Raw genomic sequence first — 19,970 nt, forward strand, 5'->3', positions numbered from 1 at the left:
TTATTTAATTTTTTAATTTAATTTTAATTTTTAATTATTTTTTAATTTTTAATTGTTAAATTAATTTTTATTTAATTTTTTAAAGTTATTTAATTTTGAGAGAAAGAGCATGTGAACAGGGAAGGGCAGAGAGAGGGAGAGAGAATCCAAAGCAGGCTCTGCATTGTCAGCACAGATCCCAACTTGGGGCTCGATCTCAGGAACCCGTGAGATTATGACCTAAGCTGAAATCAAAAGACTGACACTTAACCGACAGAGCCACCCAGGCACCCCCAATTTGCTGACCATTCTTAAATGGGCCCCTCCTGAGATGAAGATCTCTCTTTGTCTCCAGAGCACTTCAAGGACTACCCAAAAAGTATATCTATTATCCTTGTAAATGTTAAGGCTCTTATCTAGCCAAAAACCTCTAGTGAGCACAGTGAGTTCTGCCATCTGAGCAAATTTTTCCTTCTGGTAAAGGGCTATATTCTAGAACCAAAATGATTTTGTTCTTTGCCGTGTATTTTTTTTTTAATTTTTTTTCAACGTTTATTTATTTTTGGGACAGAGAGAGACAGAGCATGAACGGGGGAGGAGCAGAGAGAGAGGGAGACACAGAATCGGAAACAGGCTCCAGGCTCTGAGCCATCAGCCCAGAGCCTGACGCGGGGCTCGAACTCCCCGACTGTGAGATAGTGACCTGGCTGAAGTCGGACGCTTAACCGACTGCGCCACCCAGGCGCCCCTCTTTGCCGTGTATTTTACCTAACATTTTTCTGTTTTAGTTTTACAGTATGACCCATCAGAAAAGCAAGGTGAAGTCTGCATTTTCTAAAAGGATTTCTAATAAATGTATTTAGGACATAGATTTTACAAACAGAGGTCAGAGAGTCGTGAGTTTCCTCTTTTTTAGGTAATGGAAGGAAAGTAGCAGGATTTAAATTACTATAACAATGATCAGAAATATGTAACAGAGAAGGTAATAGGATTTCATAGGAGGCAAGCTTCTTTGCTAAGAAATGTGGTATGTTTTCAGGACGCCTGGGTGGCTCAGTCAGTTAAGTGTCTGACCTCAGGTCAGGTCATGATCTCACATTCTGTGGGTTCAAGCCCCACATCGGGCTTTGTGCTGACAGCTCAGAGCCTGGAGCCTGCTTTGGATTCTGTGTTTCCCCCTCTCTCTGCCTCTCCCTTGCTCATGCTCTGTCTCTGTCTCAAAAATAAATTAAAAAAATTAAAAAAAAAAAAAAGGAATGTGCTATGTTTTCAGAGAAAATCAAAGATGGTACAGCAGGGAGGAACACCAGATTTAAAGGAGGCCCCAAAACAGGCTGCCTCTGTCTAGCAGTTTAGCCTCTGTGGTCATTGTTATTACACAAACCACAATGAGAGGCTGTTGCAGGGCTCATTTTAACTTGCAAAAGTTCAGCTCATATTTGGGTTCCCAAAGCAGAAGTTTCATTTCCCAAGGACTTAGTTAAGTCATACATCTGCTTTTAACAGACACTGTTTAATTTTTGTTTATTTATTTTTGAGAGAGAGTCAGTGTGCAAGTGGCAGAGGGGCAGAGAGAGAGGGAGACATAGAATCTGAAGCAGGCTCCAGGCTCTGAGCCATCAGCACAGAGCCCGATGAGGGGCTCGAACTCACGAACTGTGAGATCATGACCTGAGCCAAAGTCAGAGGCTTAACCGACTGAGCCACCCAGGCATCCCCCGACACTGTTTAAAGATACTGTTATTTCAGAAGAATAAGGAACCCACTGTCTGAAAAACATAGTGCCACTCAAGAATCTTCTTAATTGTGTCTTAGTTCCTGGCCTGATGAACTTTTGAACAAGCTATAATCTGTCAGAAGTAAAGGATTTATCTCTTCAATATAAATCATATCCTAACTAAAGAACCTGACTGATAAAACTGTATATTCTCATCGGGAAACTTATGACCTTTCTGGTAAAACAGTAAATAGAGATTTGGAATCAGTCTTAGGACTGATAGATAGAATCACAGAGAAATTTACTGTCTTTGAGGCCTTGGTTGTAGAATTATGCAAAGTAGAAGTATGACTGAGTCACATTCCAGGCATAATTGTCCAAGATAATTGTTGATTTTCCCAAGAAAAGGCGAACAAACACCATTTGGATATAAGGGAAATATCAAATAGTGGAATTATCTGGGAGAACCATAAACTCGTCAATAGAAGGTACCAGAAAACAGTTCATATTCCAAGACTCGCCAGAAAATCCTCACCTTTTGTGTTCACTACTTGTAAACTATAACATACATGTAAACTACACAATGATCCATACCCATTACTAATCAACATGCCCCGTCCTGCTGGATTGGAATTAAAAGAACTGCTTTAAATCAAACTTCAAAGTCCCAATAAATATCCCAACTTTGCCCTTCCTTCTCTGAGACTGATCACAATATTTTGACCTCTAGACTGTTCACCAAATCGGCAAGGCTCTTTCTGAGAGAGAGGAGGCACTTCCCATGATGAGTGGAAGCCTTCGGGTCAGGGATGCCAGATTTAGCATATAAAAATATAGGAAGCTGTGGTGCCTAAGTGCCTCAGTCAGCTGATAGTCCTACCCTTGATTTTGCCTCAGGTTATGATGCCAGGGCTGTGGGGTTGAGCGCTGTGTTGGGCTCTGCACTGAGTGGGGAGTCTGCTTAAGATTCTCTCTCTCATTCTCTCTCTTTCTCCCTCTCTCTCTCTCTCTCTCTCTCTCTCTCTCCTGCCCCATTTCCCTGCTCTCTGTCTCAAAAAAAAAAAAAATATATATATATATATACATATATATACACACACATATATATATGTACACACAAACACACATATATATGGAACTGCTCTGTAAGATACTGTAATCATTGATAAATGTCATTACACATTTGTCAAAATCCATAAAATATAAAACACCAAGAGTAAAACTTAATGTAAACTATGATCTTGATAGTTGTCTATGATAATGTGATTATGTGTCAATGTAGGTACGTCAATTGTAGGAAATACTCCTTTCTAGTAGAAGATATTGATGATGCGGGAAGACATGTATGTGTGGGGTATTGGGGAAAAACAATTTCTCTGCTGTTTAAAGTTCTAGCTTTTCTAGAAAAGCTGTCTAAATTGACATGAGACAGATTAACAAGAGAAAGAAACAGTTTAGTTATGTGCACACAGAGGCCTAATAATGAAATTAAGACCTAGAGAAATGACTAAGGCAGGCAGTTTTTAGACAAAGAGACAAATAATCAGTGAAGAACTGACAAGACAAAGAAAAATGATGTTTGGGAGCTAAAATTATTAATGAATTCTAAACAGCTTGGGCTGGGTAGTAAATAGTAAAAAGTAACAAGGTTTATTTATTATACAGCCTTCTTGGCACTAAATTCCCTATCTCTGGTACTAAGGATGTCTCTTCACTTCCTGGTACAGGGAGGATATGTTTACATGGGAGATTTATTTCCTACTTTACTGAGACAAAGAGGGGTCAGAGTGTTCCTCTTGCACTGGCTGTTTCTTATGTAACTTGTAATTCAAAATAATCAATATGCCAAAGTGGCACATCTGGGGATGGCCTTCCCTTCGTCCCTATAGGGGAAGTGGGTATATGGAAAAACTCTGTATCCTTCTCTAAATTTTGCTATGTACATAAAATTGTTCTAAAACAATAGTCATTTAAAAAAAAATACAGGAAGCCCTGTTGAATTTTTTTTTTTAATTTTTTTTTTCAACGTTTATTTATTTTGGGACAGAGAGACAGAGCATGAACGGGGGAGGGGCAGAGAGAGAGGGAGACACAGAATCGGAAACAGGCTCCAGGCTCTGAGCCATCAGCCCAGAGCCCGACGCGGAGCTCGAACTCACGGACCGCGAGATCGTGACCTGGCTGAAGTTGGACGCTTAACCGACTGCGCCACCCAGGCACCCCCTGTTGAATTTTAATTTCAGACAAATAACAAATTATTTTTTAGTGTAAGTGTGTCCCTTGTAATATTTAGAACATACATATACAACAAAAATAATCTGAAACACAGATTTAACTGGGCTTTATTTATTTTATTTGACAACCCTACTTTCAATATGTGTAGGGTATTTGTGGTTGACATATTGTGAGATGCAGGCTTGTGGGTTGTGTAAGTACTACCGGCAAAGCCAGGGACACTTAATTTTAAATGAAATCTGCTCATCTTGAAATTTCCTCAAGCAAATATTTTTTTGTGTTTGTCATTCTTTTTCCCAGTGCGTAATGCAGCAGACAGTTTGGTTACGTACCCCAAAGCCACTTCCAGCCCCCTCCTTTCTTGCACTTCTATCTTTAAAGCTAAAAAAATCAGTTATTCACTTCCCAGCCTCCCTTAAATCCAGAAATTTGTATTGTGACCCATTTTTATATTAAGATATAATAGGAAGTTTGCTTGGTAGCTTCCTAGAAAGATTTTCTTCACTGGAAAAAGTAAACAAAGTGAGGAAAATACCTTTTTTTCTTTCCCCATCCTTCCTGCACTCCTGTTATGTTTTCTGATGAGGAAAAATTTGGAGTTGCTAAAACCAGCATGTGTCCATCAGGAGAAAGCCCACGTTGTGTTACTGTTCCATCTTGGAACTATCTTTGTCCTATGACACAAATACATGTCTTTATTATTTAAGGCACTGATCGTTGCATAGTCTGTTATATACAGCCTAAAACATCCTACTAAATATTATTTATGTTTGGAATATTTAGTATAACCATCATGTTTGCATTTATTGATTAGGAAATGTATGGTTATGGTCTATTTGTTCCTTCCTAGAATGACTATGATACAGTTGAATAGGTTTTGTGCAAACCTTTGGAGCAACCTATTATTTCAATGAGAATGAAAAGAAGAACACATAGATAACTGCAATGACTCCATATAAAGGGACCTGTAACTCGAAACTGCCATGCAGGGGCACCTGGGTGGCTCAGTCAGTTAAGCATCTTTTTTTTTTTTTTTCTTAATTTATTTATTTTGGGGAGAGTGCCAATGGGGAAGGGGTAGAGAGTGGGGAACAGAAGATCTGAAGAGGGCTCTGTGCTAACAGGCTTACAGCAGTGAGCCAGATGTGGGGCTCAAACTCACAAACTGGAAGATGAAAACCTGAGCTGAAGTCAGACACTCCACTGACTCAGGCACTCAGGTGGCCTAAGTATATGACTCTTGATTTCAGCTCAGGTCATGATCTTAGGATCTTGAGATTGAGGCCTGTGTGGAGGCTGCTTGAGATTCTCTCTTTCCCTCTCCCTCTGCCCCTCTTCCTGAATTACACTCTGTCTCTCTCTCAAACAAAAGAAACTGCCATGCTAATAGTATTAAAGTCAATATTTTGTTGATCTTATCCGATTTCTTACATTCACTCCTTTTATTTGTTTGTTTAGGATTATTCTAGTTCTATGAAAAATACTGTTGTTATTTTGATACGGATGGCATTGAATGCGTAGATTGATTTGGGTAGTATGGACATTTTAAGAATATTTGTTCTTCCAACCCATGAGTATGGAATGTCTTTCCATTTCTTTGTGTACATTCATTCCTTTTCAAAATAGCTTTAATGAGACATAATTCACATGCTATATAATTCACACTCCCTCTTCAAAAAGGATTTGCATCCAGTACCTGGATGGCTCAGTGAGTTGAATGTCTGGCTTTGGATCAGATCATGATGTCACGGTTTGTGAGTTTGAGCCCCACATGGGGCTCACTGCTGTCAGTGCAGAGTCTGCTTCAGACCCCCTGTACCCCCCGCTTCCCCTCCCCAACTTGCACTCTCTCTCTCTCTCAAAAATAAACATAAAAAAAAAAATTTGTGTCTTACTTTGTAGAAAGACTTGATGACTATCAAGTTGAACCTTTCTTACTTCACCTCCACCCATCCTAGAAAGCTACCGATCTCTATTTCTACACTTACCATTCCCAAGTCCAATCCCTCCACCCTTGATTCCTTATCTCATTGGTTTTTGCTCTGTTAAGAATCTTTTAAGCCTTTCTATTTGTGTGCCGAGCTACCTCTTAGACGGGCCTTTCCAAAGGAAGCATCAACAGAGGGTGTGACAGAAATGAGGTCAGCTAAGCAGTGTGGTCAGACAGCAAGAGGTCTGGGCAGGGCACGATTGCTGACTACTTGGAGACTGCAGGGCTTGGCAAGTTTGGGAAACTGAACAGGCTTTAAAGCCTCTTCCCAAGGTAGCAATCAAGGTCAGAGAAGCAAACTAATTAGACTCTTTAGGACGGTGGTCCAGAGCGAGAGCTAGAAAGGACTTGTTCCCTGAGTGAAGCCTTGGAAACTACTGCCCTCTTATCTACTTTAGCCCAGGTATCCTCTAGTCAGCATCTCTCCTTGTCAGAACCTTTGAGATACCAAGGAAATTTAAGTACTTCATAATCTTTAACAAACAAACAAAAAGTTTTTATTTTTTTTTTAATTTTTTTTTAATTTTTTTTTTCAACGTTTATTTATTTTTGGGACAGAGAGAGACAGAGCATGAACGGGGGAGGGGCAGAGAGAGAGGGAGACACAGAATCGGAAACAGGCTCCAGGCTCTGAGCCATCAGCCCAGAGCCCGACGCGGGGCTCGAATTCACGGACCGCGAGATCGTGACCTGGCTGAAGTCGGACGCTTAACCGACTGCGCCACCCAGGCGCCCCCAAACAAAAAGTTTTTAAAAGAAGTATGGAAGGAAGGAAAGAAAAAAGAAAGAAGGAAATAAGGAAAGAAAAAGAAAGATAGTCCGTCTTCATGTATTCAAGAGCTCTCAGTGGCCAGTTCAGGTTCAAGGCTTGGCTGGAGAACTCTCTCTCATGGTGGGCTAATTCTTCAGAGCCTTGTAATTTTCTTCATTGTTTTCCTCTTTCAGGACTCAGCTTAAGAAAAGGACAGCAAATAGATACCAAAGCAAAGACAATTTACGGATATGGCTGCCAGCCAGTGAATCCGTACATTCTTCTCGCGAGCTCCTGCAGGTCACCTATGACCTAAATCCTAAACCCAACGCTCTCTTCTTGGACTTAAATTCTTTTATGCTCTGAGCAGCAAACTTTTTTTTTCCCCCAAGCAACATACTTCTAAAAGCTCCTCCTATGGTTCCTATACGACCTTCCTACTACCTGACTGTATTACAGCAGTTGGCCCCTGACCACTACTTGATAGTCACTAAGCTTTAGTTCTTGGTTCTCCACTGCTTGCTGTCTTCCTCCCCTCTCCCCTGGAAACCACCTATTTCCTGAGGGTCAGCTCTTGACAATTACTGAATACCTCTTGGTTTCATATTACCAGCTGTGTAATCATTCCTGAGTTACAATCCCATCTCTCTGTTACCCTGGATGTCCTATGATTACTTCAAATACACCTTTTAACTTTCTGTATTTATTCTGAGAGAGAGAGGGAGGGAGGAGGGACAGAAAGAGAGAGAGAATCCCAATCAGGCTCCATGCTGTCAGCACAGAGCCCAACATGGGGCTAGAACTCACAAACTGTGAGATCATGACCCGAGCTGAAATCAAGAGTTGGTCGCTTAACCAACTAAGCCACCCAGTGCACCTAATTACTTCAAATTCAAACATGAAAATCAGCCTTGGCCTTACCCACTCAAAAAGGCTTGTCCCGCTATTTTCTCCCCATTGTTTTACTACATTAGTAAAATGCCAGTTCCTTAGTCACCCAACTCTGTTAATCAGCAGCCTCTCTCCATTCCTATTCTTCTATGAGAAAATTTCAAAATCTCCTAGCCCTTCTTCTGCAGGATGAAAATTTCCCAGGAAGAAGACTGAAAAAACAAATGTACCATTTTAGACACCAAAGTTCAACATCTACAGTAGAAAGTTAGACACGTGTAAAAATACCATCCTATATACTTTTTAAATTTCATTTTTTAATACACAAACTTGATGAGATTTTTTTTCAGAAATATATACAGCATAAGTGTCTTTTTCATATGTAGCAAAAAGGCATTTCTTTTATCTACCTCGAGTTTTTAACATTCAGAAAGCCAAAGACCCTATTTATTGAAAATCCGTTATTGATTCAGACACATGTGCATTAATTAAAGCACAATTTACAACCTGGAGTTCACCTTCTCTCTATGGATGCTTTTGATCCAAGAACTATAATCAAAATCTTTTGCACTGAGAATAGGGCAGTATTCTTCTAGAACACAGGGAAAGAAAAGTACTATGGCCATTTGAATCTCTAGCAATTTCAGGTACAGAAATAAGGGTTTGTAGGAAGCTGTTTACTGAATTTCCTTCCTAAAAACATTTTCTGTTTCTTTCCTCTACTACAAAGAAAAGGAAAAATCAGCAGGTGAAATACATTCCTCATCTCTGCTTTCTTCTATTTGTTCAGAGCTCTGCCAGATGGTTTTCTGTGGAATTAATTTTCTACCTGGTGTCTATAGTTTTATTATTATTATTTTTTTAATCCTAGTGGCAGCAACCACGCCAAGTTATATAGAGTTATAGAGAGAGCACTTTTCAGGAATAGTATTCTTGCCTTTTTTCCTATCTGACGTTCTCTCTGCTAATTCACATGCTAATATTTTCCAAAGATTCAGGAGAGTTGGCACTCTTGTGTGGTTGGAGTGTAAGTTATTCTGTATTAACCTTGGGACTCAAAGTGACAGAAAAAGAATTAAAACTCAAACCCACTTAAGAAAAAAAAAAAAAGCAGGTGGGGAAGATTTGGGAATCACGTAATTGGGCAGGAAAGGCACAACACTGGACTGGACCAAGAGTTCAAGTGAGGTTGTCATGATGTCCTCACAGTTCCTATAAAAATGGAACTTAGCTGGGGAGCCTGGGTGGCTCAGTCTGTTAAGCATTCAACTTCAGCTCAGGTCATGATCTCACAGTTCATGGGTTCAAGCCCATGTCAGGCTCTGTGCTGACAGCTCGGAGCCTGAAGCCTGCTTTGGATTCTGTGTCTCTCTCTCCGCCCCTCCCTCACATGCACTCTCTCTCTCAAAAATAAATAAACCTAAATTAAAAAAATTTTTAATAAAAAAATAGAACTTAGCTCTACTGTTCTCTCTTTGTTCTTCCCTAAAACACTCAGTCATCATCTAAGCTCAGGGATCCTGGTTCTTTCTTTAAACAATGCAAGAGTTCCCTGCTACCTGCTGCAGAAAAATCCCAGAGAAGGATCCTGACCCACGCAGCCGGGGTCCGTTCCTGAATCAATTATAGTGGCCAGGGAACCCAAGGTGAGCAGTACTGCCCAGCAATTAAGGGCACATAGTCTGGTAGGATTTTGTAGATTTCTGTAATCTACTTCCATTGTACTCTCAGACACTTGCCAGGCTCATAATCCTGTTCTCCTGAGAGCTACCACTGCTAATCTCCACTACAGGGTAGGGCCCTGGAGCCTAAGCATTGACCAGAGAGAGGCAGTTTAGGTTGTATTCCTTTCATCCATCTCTCTCTAGCATCTGTTTCTACTTCCCTAGGCAGAAGGAGGAGGGGGGGGTGGTGGTAAAAATAAGGATACACTTAGTCCCCTTTTTCTAAATTTGAGATTATGTGTGAGAGTTCTTATGACGCGTTTGTAACTTTCAAGGACTGCTTCTCGGAGAACCATGCTAACCATCAGCAGGAGCTTGGACTTGTGCAGTTGGCCATCACTTTTTCTAGTTTATCTTGTGAGGTTGTTTTGCATTCCTAATGTAGTTGTTACTGACAAAATTGTGCTGTTTTTAATAATACTTTTTTTGGGGGGGGGGGCAGGTGTTTGGGTGGCTCAGATGGTTGAGCATCCGACTCTCATTTCAGCTCAGGTCATGACCTCATGGTTTGCGCGTTTGAGCCCAGAGTTGGGCTTTGTGCTGATAGTGCAGAGCCTGCTTGGGATTTCCTCTCCCTCTCTTTCTGCTCCTCCCTCACTCGTGCTCATGTGTGCAAGCATGCACACTTTCTCTCTCTCAAGATAAATAAATTACCAAAAAATATGCATATATTATTTAGTTAGATATTGGTGGATCGTGTGTGACTCAGCTACACTTACCTTTACGTAGAAATAGCCTCACTTATATGGCATAATTAAACGGGCCACTTAAGTGGTTCTTACCTAGACACAGATTGCTTCAAGGGCACTTTGCTATGTTGTCTGAGGCAGAAAAGAGGCTGGTAGTTTCTTTTGTTGGAAAATTTCATGTTCTACCTCATCAGTTATTCCATAACACATACATGATTGAGTGCAAGCTTAGTTCCTGATAAGTTTGTTTATACTCTAACCGGAGGGGAAAAAAAATTTTCACCTCTGCACGCAACTTCAGTTTTCTTTGCTCTCAGAATATTTCAGTATTTTGTAATTATTCCTTGCCACGCTTGAGAAACATTCCCAACATTTTTGTTCATTAATTTACCTCCTTTACCTCTTCTCACCTTTCTAGCTAGGGGGAAATGGTATGCTCTGAAGATTTCCAAACCTTACTCCCCATTCTTTCTTCTTTTTTTTTAAGGCCATTTGTTTCTAAGTTTATTTATTTTGAAAGAGAGTGAGTGTGTGCAGGGAGAGGGAGGGGCCGAGAAAGTTTTGTTGTTTTTTTTTTTAAGGCTATTTTTTAGAGAAGTTTTAGTTTCATAGCAAAATTAAGAGGAAGGAACAGAGGTGTTCCAAATAACCCTGCTGTCACATGCATAGCTTCTCCATTATAAACATCCTCCACCAGAGTGATACATGTTTTTTAATGTCTGTTTAATTTTGAAACAGATAGAGCAAGGAGGGGAGGGGCAGAGAGAGAGGGAGAGAGAGACAGAGGATCTGAAGCAGGTTCTGTGATGACAGCAGAGATATGGGGCTTGAACTCATGAATTGTGCGATAACTGGAGCCACAGTCGAATGCTTAACCGACTAAGCCAACCAGGTGCCCCAGAGTGATAAATTTCTTATAGTTGATGAACCTACACTGACACATAATAATCATCCAAAGTTCATAGCTTACCTTAGGTAAGCTTCACATTTTTTTTTTTTTTGGTATATTTGTAAATTAATTTATTATTTATTTACATCCAAGCTGGCATATAGTGCAACAATGATTTCAGGAGTAGATTCCTTAGTGCCCCTTACCCATTTAGCCCATACCCCCCTCCCATAACCTGTCCAGTAACCCTCTGTTTGTTCTCCATATTTAAGAGTCTCTTCTGTTTTGTTCTCCTCCCTGTTTTTATATTATTTTTGCTTCCTTTCCCTTATGTTCATCTATCTGTTTTGTACCTTAAAGTCTTAAGAGTTCATTCTTGATGGTGTACATTCTGTAGGTTTGGACATGTATCCATCTTCGTAGTATCATCCAGAGTATTTTCAACGCCCTTTGGAAAAGCCTCTGTGCTCCACCAATTCATCCCCCACCCTCGATCCCAGGCAATCACTGATCTTTTCGTTGTCTTCATAGTTCTGTTCTTTTCAGAATGTCATTTAGCTGGAATGATACAATGTGTAGCCTTTCAGACTGGCTTCTCTCACTTAGTAATATGCATTTAAGATGCCTCCATGACTTCTTATGGCTTAATAACTCATTTCTTTTTAGCACTGGCTAATGTTCCATTGTCTGGATGTGCCACAATTTATTTATTTACCTGTTTATCTCCTGAAGCACATCTTGGTTGCTTCCACGTTGGGCAATTATAAATAAGGTTATTATAAACATCTGTGTGCAGGATTTTGTGTGGACATGCATGTTCAACTCCTTTGGGTAAATACCAAGGAGCCCGACTGCTGGATCAAATGGTAAGAGTTTTAGTTTGTAAGAAAGCACCAAACTATTTTCCAATGTGGGACCAATTTGCAGTCCCACTAGCAATGAATGAGAGTTCCTGTTGCTCCATATCCTCACCAGCATTTGCTGTTGTCAGCGTTGGAGATTTTAGCCATTCTAATAGATGTATAATAATATCTCAAGTTGTTTGTTTTCTTATTGTTGAGTTTTAATAGTTCTTTGTGTATTTTGGATAACAGTCTTTTATCAGATATGGTTTTTGCATATATTTTCCCCCAGTCTATGGTTCATTTTCTCATTCTTTTGACATGTTTTTCACAGAGCAAAAGTTTTTATTTCAATGAAGTCCACCTTATCCATTGTCTCTTTCAGGGATCGTCCCCTTGGTGTTACATTTAAGAAATCAACATCAAACCCAAGGGCATCTAGGTTTCTCCAATGTTATCTAGGACTTTTATAGTTTTGCATTTCACACTTAGGTCTGTGATCCATTTTTTTCAATGTTTGTTTGTTTGTTTGTTTATTGAGAGAAACAGACACAGCATGAGCAGGGGATGGGCAAAGAGAGAGAGAGACACAGAATCCGAAGCAGGCTCCAGGCTCCCAGCTGTCAGCACAGAGTCCAATGCGGGGCTCAGACCCACAAACCATTGTAATGACCAGAGCTGAAGTCAGAGGCTTAACCCAATGAGTCACCCAGGCGCCACGGTCTGTGATCCATTTTCGAGTTAGTATTTGTGAAGGGTTTAAGGTGTGTCTAGATTAATTTTTTGCACACCGTTGTCGATTTTTTTTGCATTTGTTGCAAACACTATCTTTGCCCCATTGTATTGCCTTTACTCCTTTGTCAAAGAGCAGTTGACTATATTTATGTGGGTCTATTTCTGGGCTCTTTATTCTGTCTCTGATTTGTTTGTCTATTCTTTTGCCAATACCACATTGTCTTGATTGCTGTATCTTTATAGTAAGCCTTAAAATTGGTTAATGTCAGTCCTCCAACTTTGTTCTTCTTCAATATTGTGTTCACTGGTTGTGGGTCTTTTTCCTCCCTATAAAACTTTAGAATCAATTTGTCAGTATCCACAAAATAACTTCCTGGGATTTTCATCGGGACAGTCCCTTTTCTTCATTACTTTTCCAGACTCCATAGCCCTCAAGTTGCTCCTGGTTAAACAAAACCCCCTGCTGCTGTCTCCCATATGGCCTCTCCTTTCTGTATGCTCCCCTTTTTTTCCAAACAAAAGCTCACACATATTTTTTACGAAACCAACCTGTTAGTGCAGAAGTATAAAAAAATAAAGAAGCATTCACCAAATAAAACATGTCTAGCTGTAAAGATGGTAGTGATTTTTTCAGTGATAGTAAGATGTTAAGTGATCTTGAAACAGCATAAATGAGCGTCATCTCATGTGACTCCTTAGAGACCCAAATTACTCTTCTCCAATGTTTCCTCTTTGAGTTATACCTGACTCTACTACCAGTTTTCATCCAAATCCACTGGGAAATGGGAAAATTCCACTTTTGTTTCTTGGCCAGGAATTGTTTGATCTTCAAAGTCTTGTGAGAAGACACAGCAAAGAACAGCCAAGGGCACACACCACAATGGAAGAGAAAGGGAGAGAGAGCAAAATCCCGTCTCTCAACTTCTCCTTCCCACTGAAGAAAAGTCCCAATAGGCATGAGGACAGTCACAGTCTGATTAAAGCTGCAACTGATGTGTGTGACTTACTGGTAATTCCAAGACTTTCCTAGAAATATTTGCCTTTAACCAAGTGAGTATCTACCTAATTGGCTAAGTATCAGGAGTATTTTGGTTGGAAATGTTGATTTTAACTTTCAACAAAACATGGTCTTTATAGTTTGGGAGTGGGTCAAGGTAAGGAGACCAGCTTTTCTTCCATCATTAGGAAGGGGAAGAGAAAAGTGTTTGGGGAAGATGGTTCTTCCTACTAGAAAAATCACTGAAGTGACTTACTTAAAGAAGTCATCTCACCTCCCTATCTCTTCTTACCTTGTTAGCAAGGAGGGAAGTGATAGACTCTGACTGTATTCACTTTGGGATTCAGGGGTCTTTGGAAAACACTTAGAGGGTCTTTGCAGCCCAAGAAATCTGAGTTCAAATCTTTGGGTGGTGATATGATCCAAATCTAATATGATCTTGGTCAATATGTAGTCTTTTTAAGTTTAGGTTTCTTCATTTATAATACAGAGATATTACCTTTATAGATTTGTTGAGATTTTTAAATTTTTATCTTTAAAGTAGGCTTTCACACCCAGCATGGAGCCCAATGTAGAGCTTGAACTCATGACCCTGAGATTAAGACCTGAGCTGAGATCAAGAGTCAGATGCTTAGCTAAGTGAGCCATCCAGGTGCCTCAAGAGTTTGTTGAGATTTAAATGAAATAAATAAAACACGTATGACAGTGTACAGTGGGTGTTTAATAAAATAGTAGCTTTTTATAAATAACCGCCCTTTAAATGCTTATGGGTGGAAAATTCCTCAACTGAGCAAGTGAGTATGAGCCAAGAGTATTTAATGACAATCTCCAAATTTTAAGAGGTATCAGAATTAATTTTTCTATGGTAACAATATTATAAATGATGATTAGGGTCCTATTTCATTGCTCAAATATCTATGTAACCTGTAATATCCCTGATAGATTTTGCGATAGCAAGCTTGTTGTTAAAAGTTCAGGCAGGTTCCTGGGGCAGTCAGTGTCTTAGATGCACCAGAAACCCTCATATTATTTTGATGAAATAGTAAGTTCATAATGCTTGTATGAAATGCCAGCAACACAGTCCCCCTAATTCAGCCTTAGATATAGGATGAGGGACTTTGTTTACTTCCAACCTCCTTCATCAAGTGAGTGTTGGCAATGGGGTCGGATGTTCCAACTGGTGGCTCTCTTGGCACATGCACTGGGAAGGTAGGAAATTTACATTAAGGGTAATGAGAAGGATTTCAGGAAATCAGAGAGTGAAAAACAGGCATGACTGCTTCCCAATCTGAATTGGCTTCATACATATTCCTTTTTTGCCTCCAAGATCTCAGAGGTTAGCCTGTTTGTTGTTCTTTACACTGTCACCACCCACTGAGTATAAAGAAATTCCTCCTTCCCCTTTAAAACTAGAACTTCTTCCGCATTGCTCCAAGGTCAGGTGTACTTAACTCTGCCTTTGTAGTGTGAAAGCAGCCATAGGTAACACCTAAATGACTATGCATGGCTGTATCCCAATAAAACTTTATTTAAGGACATATGAATTTCATGTATTTTCATGTGTCATTAAATATTCTTCTTCTATTCATATATTTTTTTTTATATTTAAAAATGTAAACAGCATTCTCAATTCTGGGCTGTATAAAACCAGACAAGTAGGCCAGAATTGCAGTAGAAGAAAAAAGATACATTACAAGCATTTAGTTGTGTCACTGAAACAGTTCATCTGCTTTATATCAAAGACAGGTTGCTTAACAGGCAATTTAATAAAGTAGTAGAAGTATTTCTGATGAATAAGAAGCAAAAGAATACCCTTGCTTTTCATCAGATATTGTAGTGCCATAGTTTTAGATAGACTATAACATCCTCAGAACTTTTGTGGTAGTCTTAAGCTTCCCTGGAAAGTCTGATTTGTGCTGGGGTTTGACACTATTTGGAAAACCTTAGAAAGAGTAAGTGTATGTCAAAAGGTTAAGTTCATTTAATAATAGTAATAATAGTAATAATGGCTAACATCTATTGAATTCTATGGACCAAATACTGTTCTCACTTAATCCTCGTGATAATTAAAAGAAGAAAGTCTACTACTATCTCCCATTCATAGTAAAGCACAGAGAGATTAAATAACCTAAGTGAGCAGTAAGGCCAGGATTCAGACTCAGGTAGTCTAACTGAAGGCTGAAGGAATTTAATTAAAACTAACAGATGTACTGAGTTGCAGGAATGAAAATGTTGTTGATAAATTAAACTTGCTGATTTTACAGATGAGGAAAACGAGTCTGAAAGTTAACAAAAACCCTTCCAAGGTCACACAGCCAACGTGAGATTAACACTAGATCTCAGATTTCCTAACTACCAGGCCACTGAATTTCTTTTATTCTGCTATACTGCATGCCCTTGAAAAGTAAAAACTGGGCAGGACAGAATGAGTAAAACATGCTGGGCCAGATACAATTTATGTGGAACACAGAGAAAACGTTATTTAGAGTCTAAATATAAAATTAAGTTAAAGCCACCCTGAATAATATTTTAAATTAATAATTAAAATACAGATTAAGTTGTAAAGTATGTCAGACATCAATAAAATAGTTTTTTTAAAACAAATTAAGTTTTAAGTCCCTTCTTTTGATAAAGAAACTGGGATAAATAATGGAATTCACCTACATCTGTCAAATTGAAAATGGGAGATGGCTCTTAAATTTGGTTTTTAAGTAACTTTTTATTGCAAAATTAAATGTACACATTACAAAACATTTTGGCAAAGCATAAATAAAATTAATACTCCTCCCGTCCAAGTATTGGTGTGAAAGTGGTTTTTTGTTTTTTTTTTTCACCCCAGCAAAAGGACATAAAAATCAGTTTAGCAGTTTTTAAGAAACTACTCCTTTTAGGTGGAGAGTTCCTATCTACATTCACTCGTTTAACATTTACTCAACACCTACAGTGGAGCTGGCCCTGAGCCCCACACTCGGAATACAGAGGCGAACCACACAGTCTGTACTCAAGAGACTTAAACAGACGGAAGGAGACATATAAACAGACCGTTATCGATAATAACACAAAACCTGTGTCAAAATACACTGAGAGTATCTAGCGGTTGTAACTGTGACACTAATCATTTTGGAATCCTTGGGTTTTTCCCAAACGCTCAACGCAGGGCTGCTGCAATATTATTATCAGCACTAGTTCAAAACGTAGGTTAAGGAAAACTTAGCTGAAAACACTCCATTTGAACACTTGTCGAGTATTTAAGTCTTTCAAATTAACCCCGTTTGGTGCGCTGGAAACGCGCGTAAAGCAGGAGAAACCACACGCCGGGATAACAGATGCTGAACGGGTCACATTTACTTGGAAGTCGACAAGCACCGCCTTAGCGGAGCAGTGCCTGTTGGGACTTGTAGTTTCTACCAGGACAGAGGACACTGCAGCTCCACTTATAATGCACTTCTCCCTTTCAAGCGTTCTGGCCCGACAGATTAAGCCGTAACCTAAAGCATTTTTTGACAACTCTCACCTCATTCTGGGCTCACTGGGTTTCTGCTAGGCTCCTTACTTTGGATCAGCTCAGACAGACAGACTCACTTACCAGACTCAACGAGATTGGCCTGTCCTCGGTGGTGGGCGGGGCCCTACGTAGACTGGAGCTCGGGATTGGCCAGCATCTGACTAGACGAGACATTTTCGTAGCCACTTGCTGATCTGTAAACTGTGGTGAAAAAAGTGCGTCCTTTACCGCAGTATCCCTCTTCATCGCGGGAAGCCTCGCGATATTTCGGCTGAAGGGACTTAGCGACGCGTAGTGAGCGGCAAAGGCCAGTGGGGGTGACGGGCACCGGAGCCGGGAAGGGACAGGTCAGGCGGTGAAGGCGAGCGCGTGCTGCCTGCGCCACTGGGATCCGTCAGGGCCAGCCACCCCGAGCCCAGAGGAAGTGTGTGGACGCCGCGGCCCTGCTGGCCGGTGAGTCGGCCCGGGGTCTCGGCCCTTGAGTCGACCCCGAGCTTCACCTGGGCCTCCCGCTGGCTGTGACAGGTGCGCGGACGAGCGCGGCGCTGCGCCCTCTCGGCGGCCCGCCCCCTCCGGGCCTTGCCCGCCAGGGCTCGGGATGAACTGCGGGCCCCGGCTGAGCGGCTCCGGCTCCTGGCGCCTGTCGCTGCCTCCGTCGCCGCCCAAGAGCGGCCGCCGCCCCTAAGGGAAGGAGGGAGGGAAGCGGCCGCCGACCCTGGGCATGAGCCGGACGCGGCGTCCGTTGCTGGAATAAGACGCAGACATGAACCTGCACCAGGTGCTGACCGGGGCTGTGAACCCTGGCGACCACTGCTTCTCCGTGGGCAGCGTCGGCGACCAGCGCTTCACGGTGAGTGAGGGAGGCTCCCGCGTCGCCCGTGCCCGGTCCGCGCCCCTGAGTCAGCCGGGAGCGGCCCAGAATCGCGGGGCCGAGGCCAAGAACGCCTGGTCCCCTCCGCACTGGGGTCCCCGGGTCCGCGCCGCTGGGACCGGGCGGACCTGGCTTTTGAGAGCGAAGGAGGTAGAAACATGTCGGTCATCGAGGTACTGGCTCGGAAGTTAGAATGTTTTGTAGGATTTTTAAAGTTTCTAGGCTGACGTCCTTAAGACTGGGATGGTTTCCCACAGTCGTTTATCCAGAAATCGTTGTTGTGATGTGTATGAAGGCTTTTCGTTACCCTGCTCTATCGGCTTAAATTGTCAAATTTAGAAATAGTTGGGATTGGTTTCATTTCTTAGTTAAGGTCAAGTATCTTTGTAGTTGTGTTTTTTTTTTTTTTTTAAGTGGGTGTCTTAAAACAATTACTGATTGTTTGCTATCAACATCTAGCGCTGAGTAATACAGTGAAAGCGGTGTTTTCATTTACTTCTCTTCAAAATCACCCATAAATAACTTTGGAAAGAAAAAAATATTTTTTGTAAACAATTCGCTCCTGCCATCCTTTGAATTCCATGTGTAGCAGTTTAGAAATCCTGGGAAAGTGTTATTTATTTTAGATTGCTCACATCAATTACTTAAAGTTACGTTACAGTTTTTCAATAAAACTCTTCTGTACCTGAAAGTGACTCCTTTTTCATTTGTCTTCGTCAGATGTTGGAAGGAAGAGGGCCCCAAACTTCAGGCTACTTAGCAGTATAGTGGCATTTTCTGCTTTAACTATAGTTTTTATAATAATTTCAAACTGTAAGTCAGGATTGGATATATAAACTTATTTATAATGCTGAGGATATTTGCTACAACTTGTGTTGCTCTCTCTTAGTTGTGATGAAAAGTAAAACTTATTTTTACATTAACAGTGAGACAAAGTAAAAAAAAAAGCTTCGCAGATCCCCCAGATTTTCTTCTCCTATGAATTGTTTTGTGGTCTTTGTCAGTCAGAATAAGTATTAGATTAAATAATAGTCATGATTTCACATGGTACAGGTGTTCCATCCCTAAATTGTGCTTTTAGATCTGCGGCAACTAAGTATTTTGCTCTTGGACAGTTTGTACCTCCACTCTGGAGATACTAGTACACACCTTAGCTTGCATTTGACAGTAGCAGCTTTTGGAGATTCTAATTCTAAATGGTAATCTAGCCTGAATATTTAGGAGGAGATTGAATTCTGAGGGTCTCACTGAACTGAAAGTTGTAGACTTTCTGCAGCTGGACACTGCTCTCTGCTCTTGCTATTTAGATGGAGGAAATAAACAGCGCCCTAAGGAGGTTTTCCTAGTGGAAGATTACAGGATGGTAACATCTCCTAGTTACATGAGTGCTTTATCCAATGCAAATTCTAGCAACTTTCTCTAAGAAGGCTTTCAGAATCTGTAAGCCATAGTGTGAACTTCAAAACACATGCAATAGACTGACCTATTATACACCTAGAATATCCTTTTAAGTGTATATAAAACCGTGGTGGATGCCTCCCTGTTATTTTATTTTTATTATTATTACTATTTTCTAATGTTTATTTATTTTTAAGAGGTGGAGAGACAGAGTCTGAGTGGGGAAGGGGCAGAGAGAGAGAGAGGGAGACACAGAATCTGAAGCAGGCTCCAGACTCTGAGCTGTCGGCACAGAGCCCGACTTGGGGCTCAAACCCACCAGCCGTGAGATCATGAACTGAGCCGAAGTCGGACGCTTAACCGACTGAGCCACCCAGGCACCCCACGTCCATGTTATTTTCAAGAAGAGGTGAGGTAATGTGCCAGAGACTATATATGGTTATTCTATACCATCATGTAGCTTGTTGCTCAGTTCTGCGACCTTATTTTAATATCTATTTCCGGGGTGCCTGGGTGGCTCAGTTGGTTGGGTGTCTGAGTTCAGCTCAAGTCATGGATTTGAGCCACAAGTGGGGGTCTGCCCTGACAGCGAGGAGCCTGCTTCAGATTCTGTCTCCCTCTCTCTCTCTCTCTCTCTGCCTCTCCCCTGTTCATGCTCATATGATCTCTCAAAAATAAATAAACATTAAAAAAAGTTGGGGGCACCTGGGTGGCTGGCTCAGTTGGTTAAGCATCCAACTCTTGATCTCAGCCCAGG

The 19,970-nt window shown here is 40.9% G+C and overlaps 1 protein-coding gene and 1 long non-coding RNA gene across 8 annotated transcripts in view; one reads left to right on the forward strand and one right to left on the reverse strand.

Moving 5' to 3' along the window:
• Positions 1-17,148, reverse strand: part of LOC123385509 — a 68,325-nt gene extending 51,177 nt beyond the window's left edge. Inside the window, exon 1 of the long non-coding RNA XR_006598161.1 lies at positions 17,026-17,148. This is a non-coding gene — a long non-coding RNA (uncharacterized LOC123385509). The remainder of the gene's footprint in view (positions 1-17,025) is intronic.
• Positions 17,149-17,239: 91 nt separating this feature from the next.
• Positions 17,240-19,970, forward strand: part of DMXL1 (Dmx like 1) — a 135,511-nt gene continuing 132,780 nt past the window's right edge. For 3 of the 7 annotated variants that reach the window (XM_019831232.3, XM_019831239.3, XM_006927555.5), the window contains exon 1: positions 17,242-17,794. In XM_019831232.3, coding sequence (XP_019686791.1) covers positions 17,708-17,794 — 87 coding nt within the window. In that variant the 5' untranslated portion in view covers positions 17,242-17,707. Of the gene's footprint in view, positions 17,795-19,970 lie in introns of all 7 variants that reach the window. The other 4 variants (XM_019831227.3, XM_019831235.3, XR_006598160.1 and 1 more) reach the window with 3 other exon arrangements.

The sequence above is a fragment of the Felis catus genome, chromosome A1 (genome assembly GCF_018350175.1).
Source record: "Felis catus isolate Fca126 chromosome A1, F.catus_Fca126_mat1.0, whole genome shotgun sequence".
Classification (NCBI taxonomy): domain Eukaryota; kingdom Metazoa; phylum Chordata; class Mammalia; order Carnivora; family Felidae; genus Felis; species Felis catus.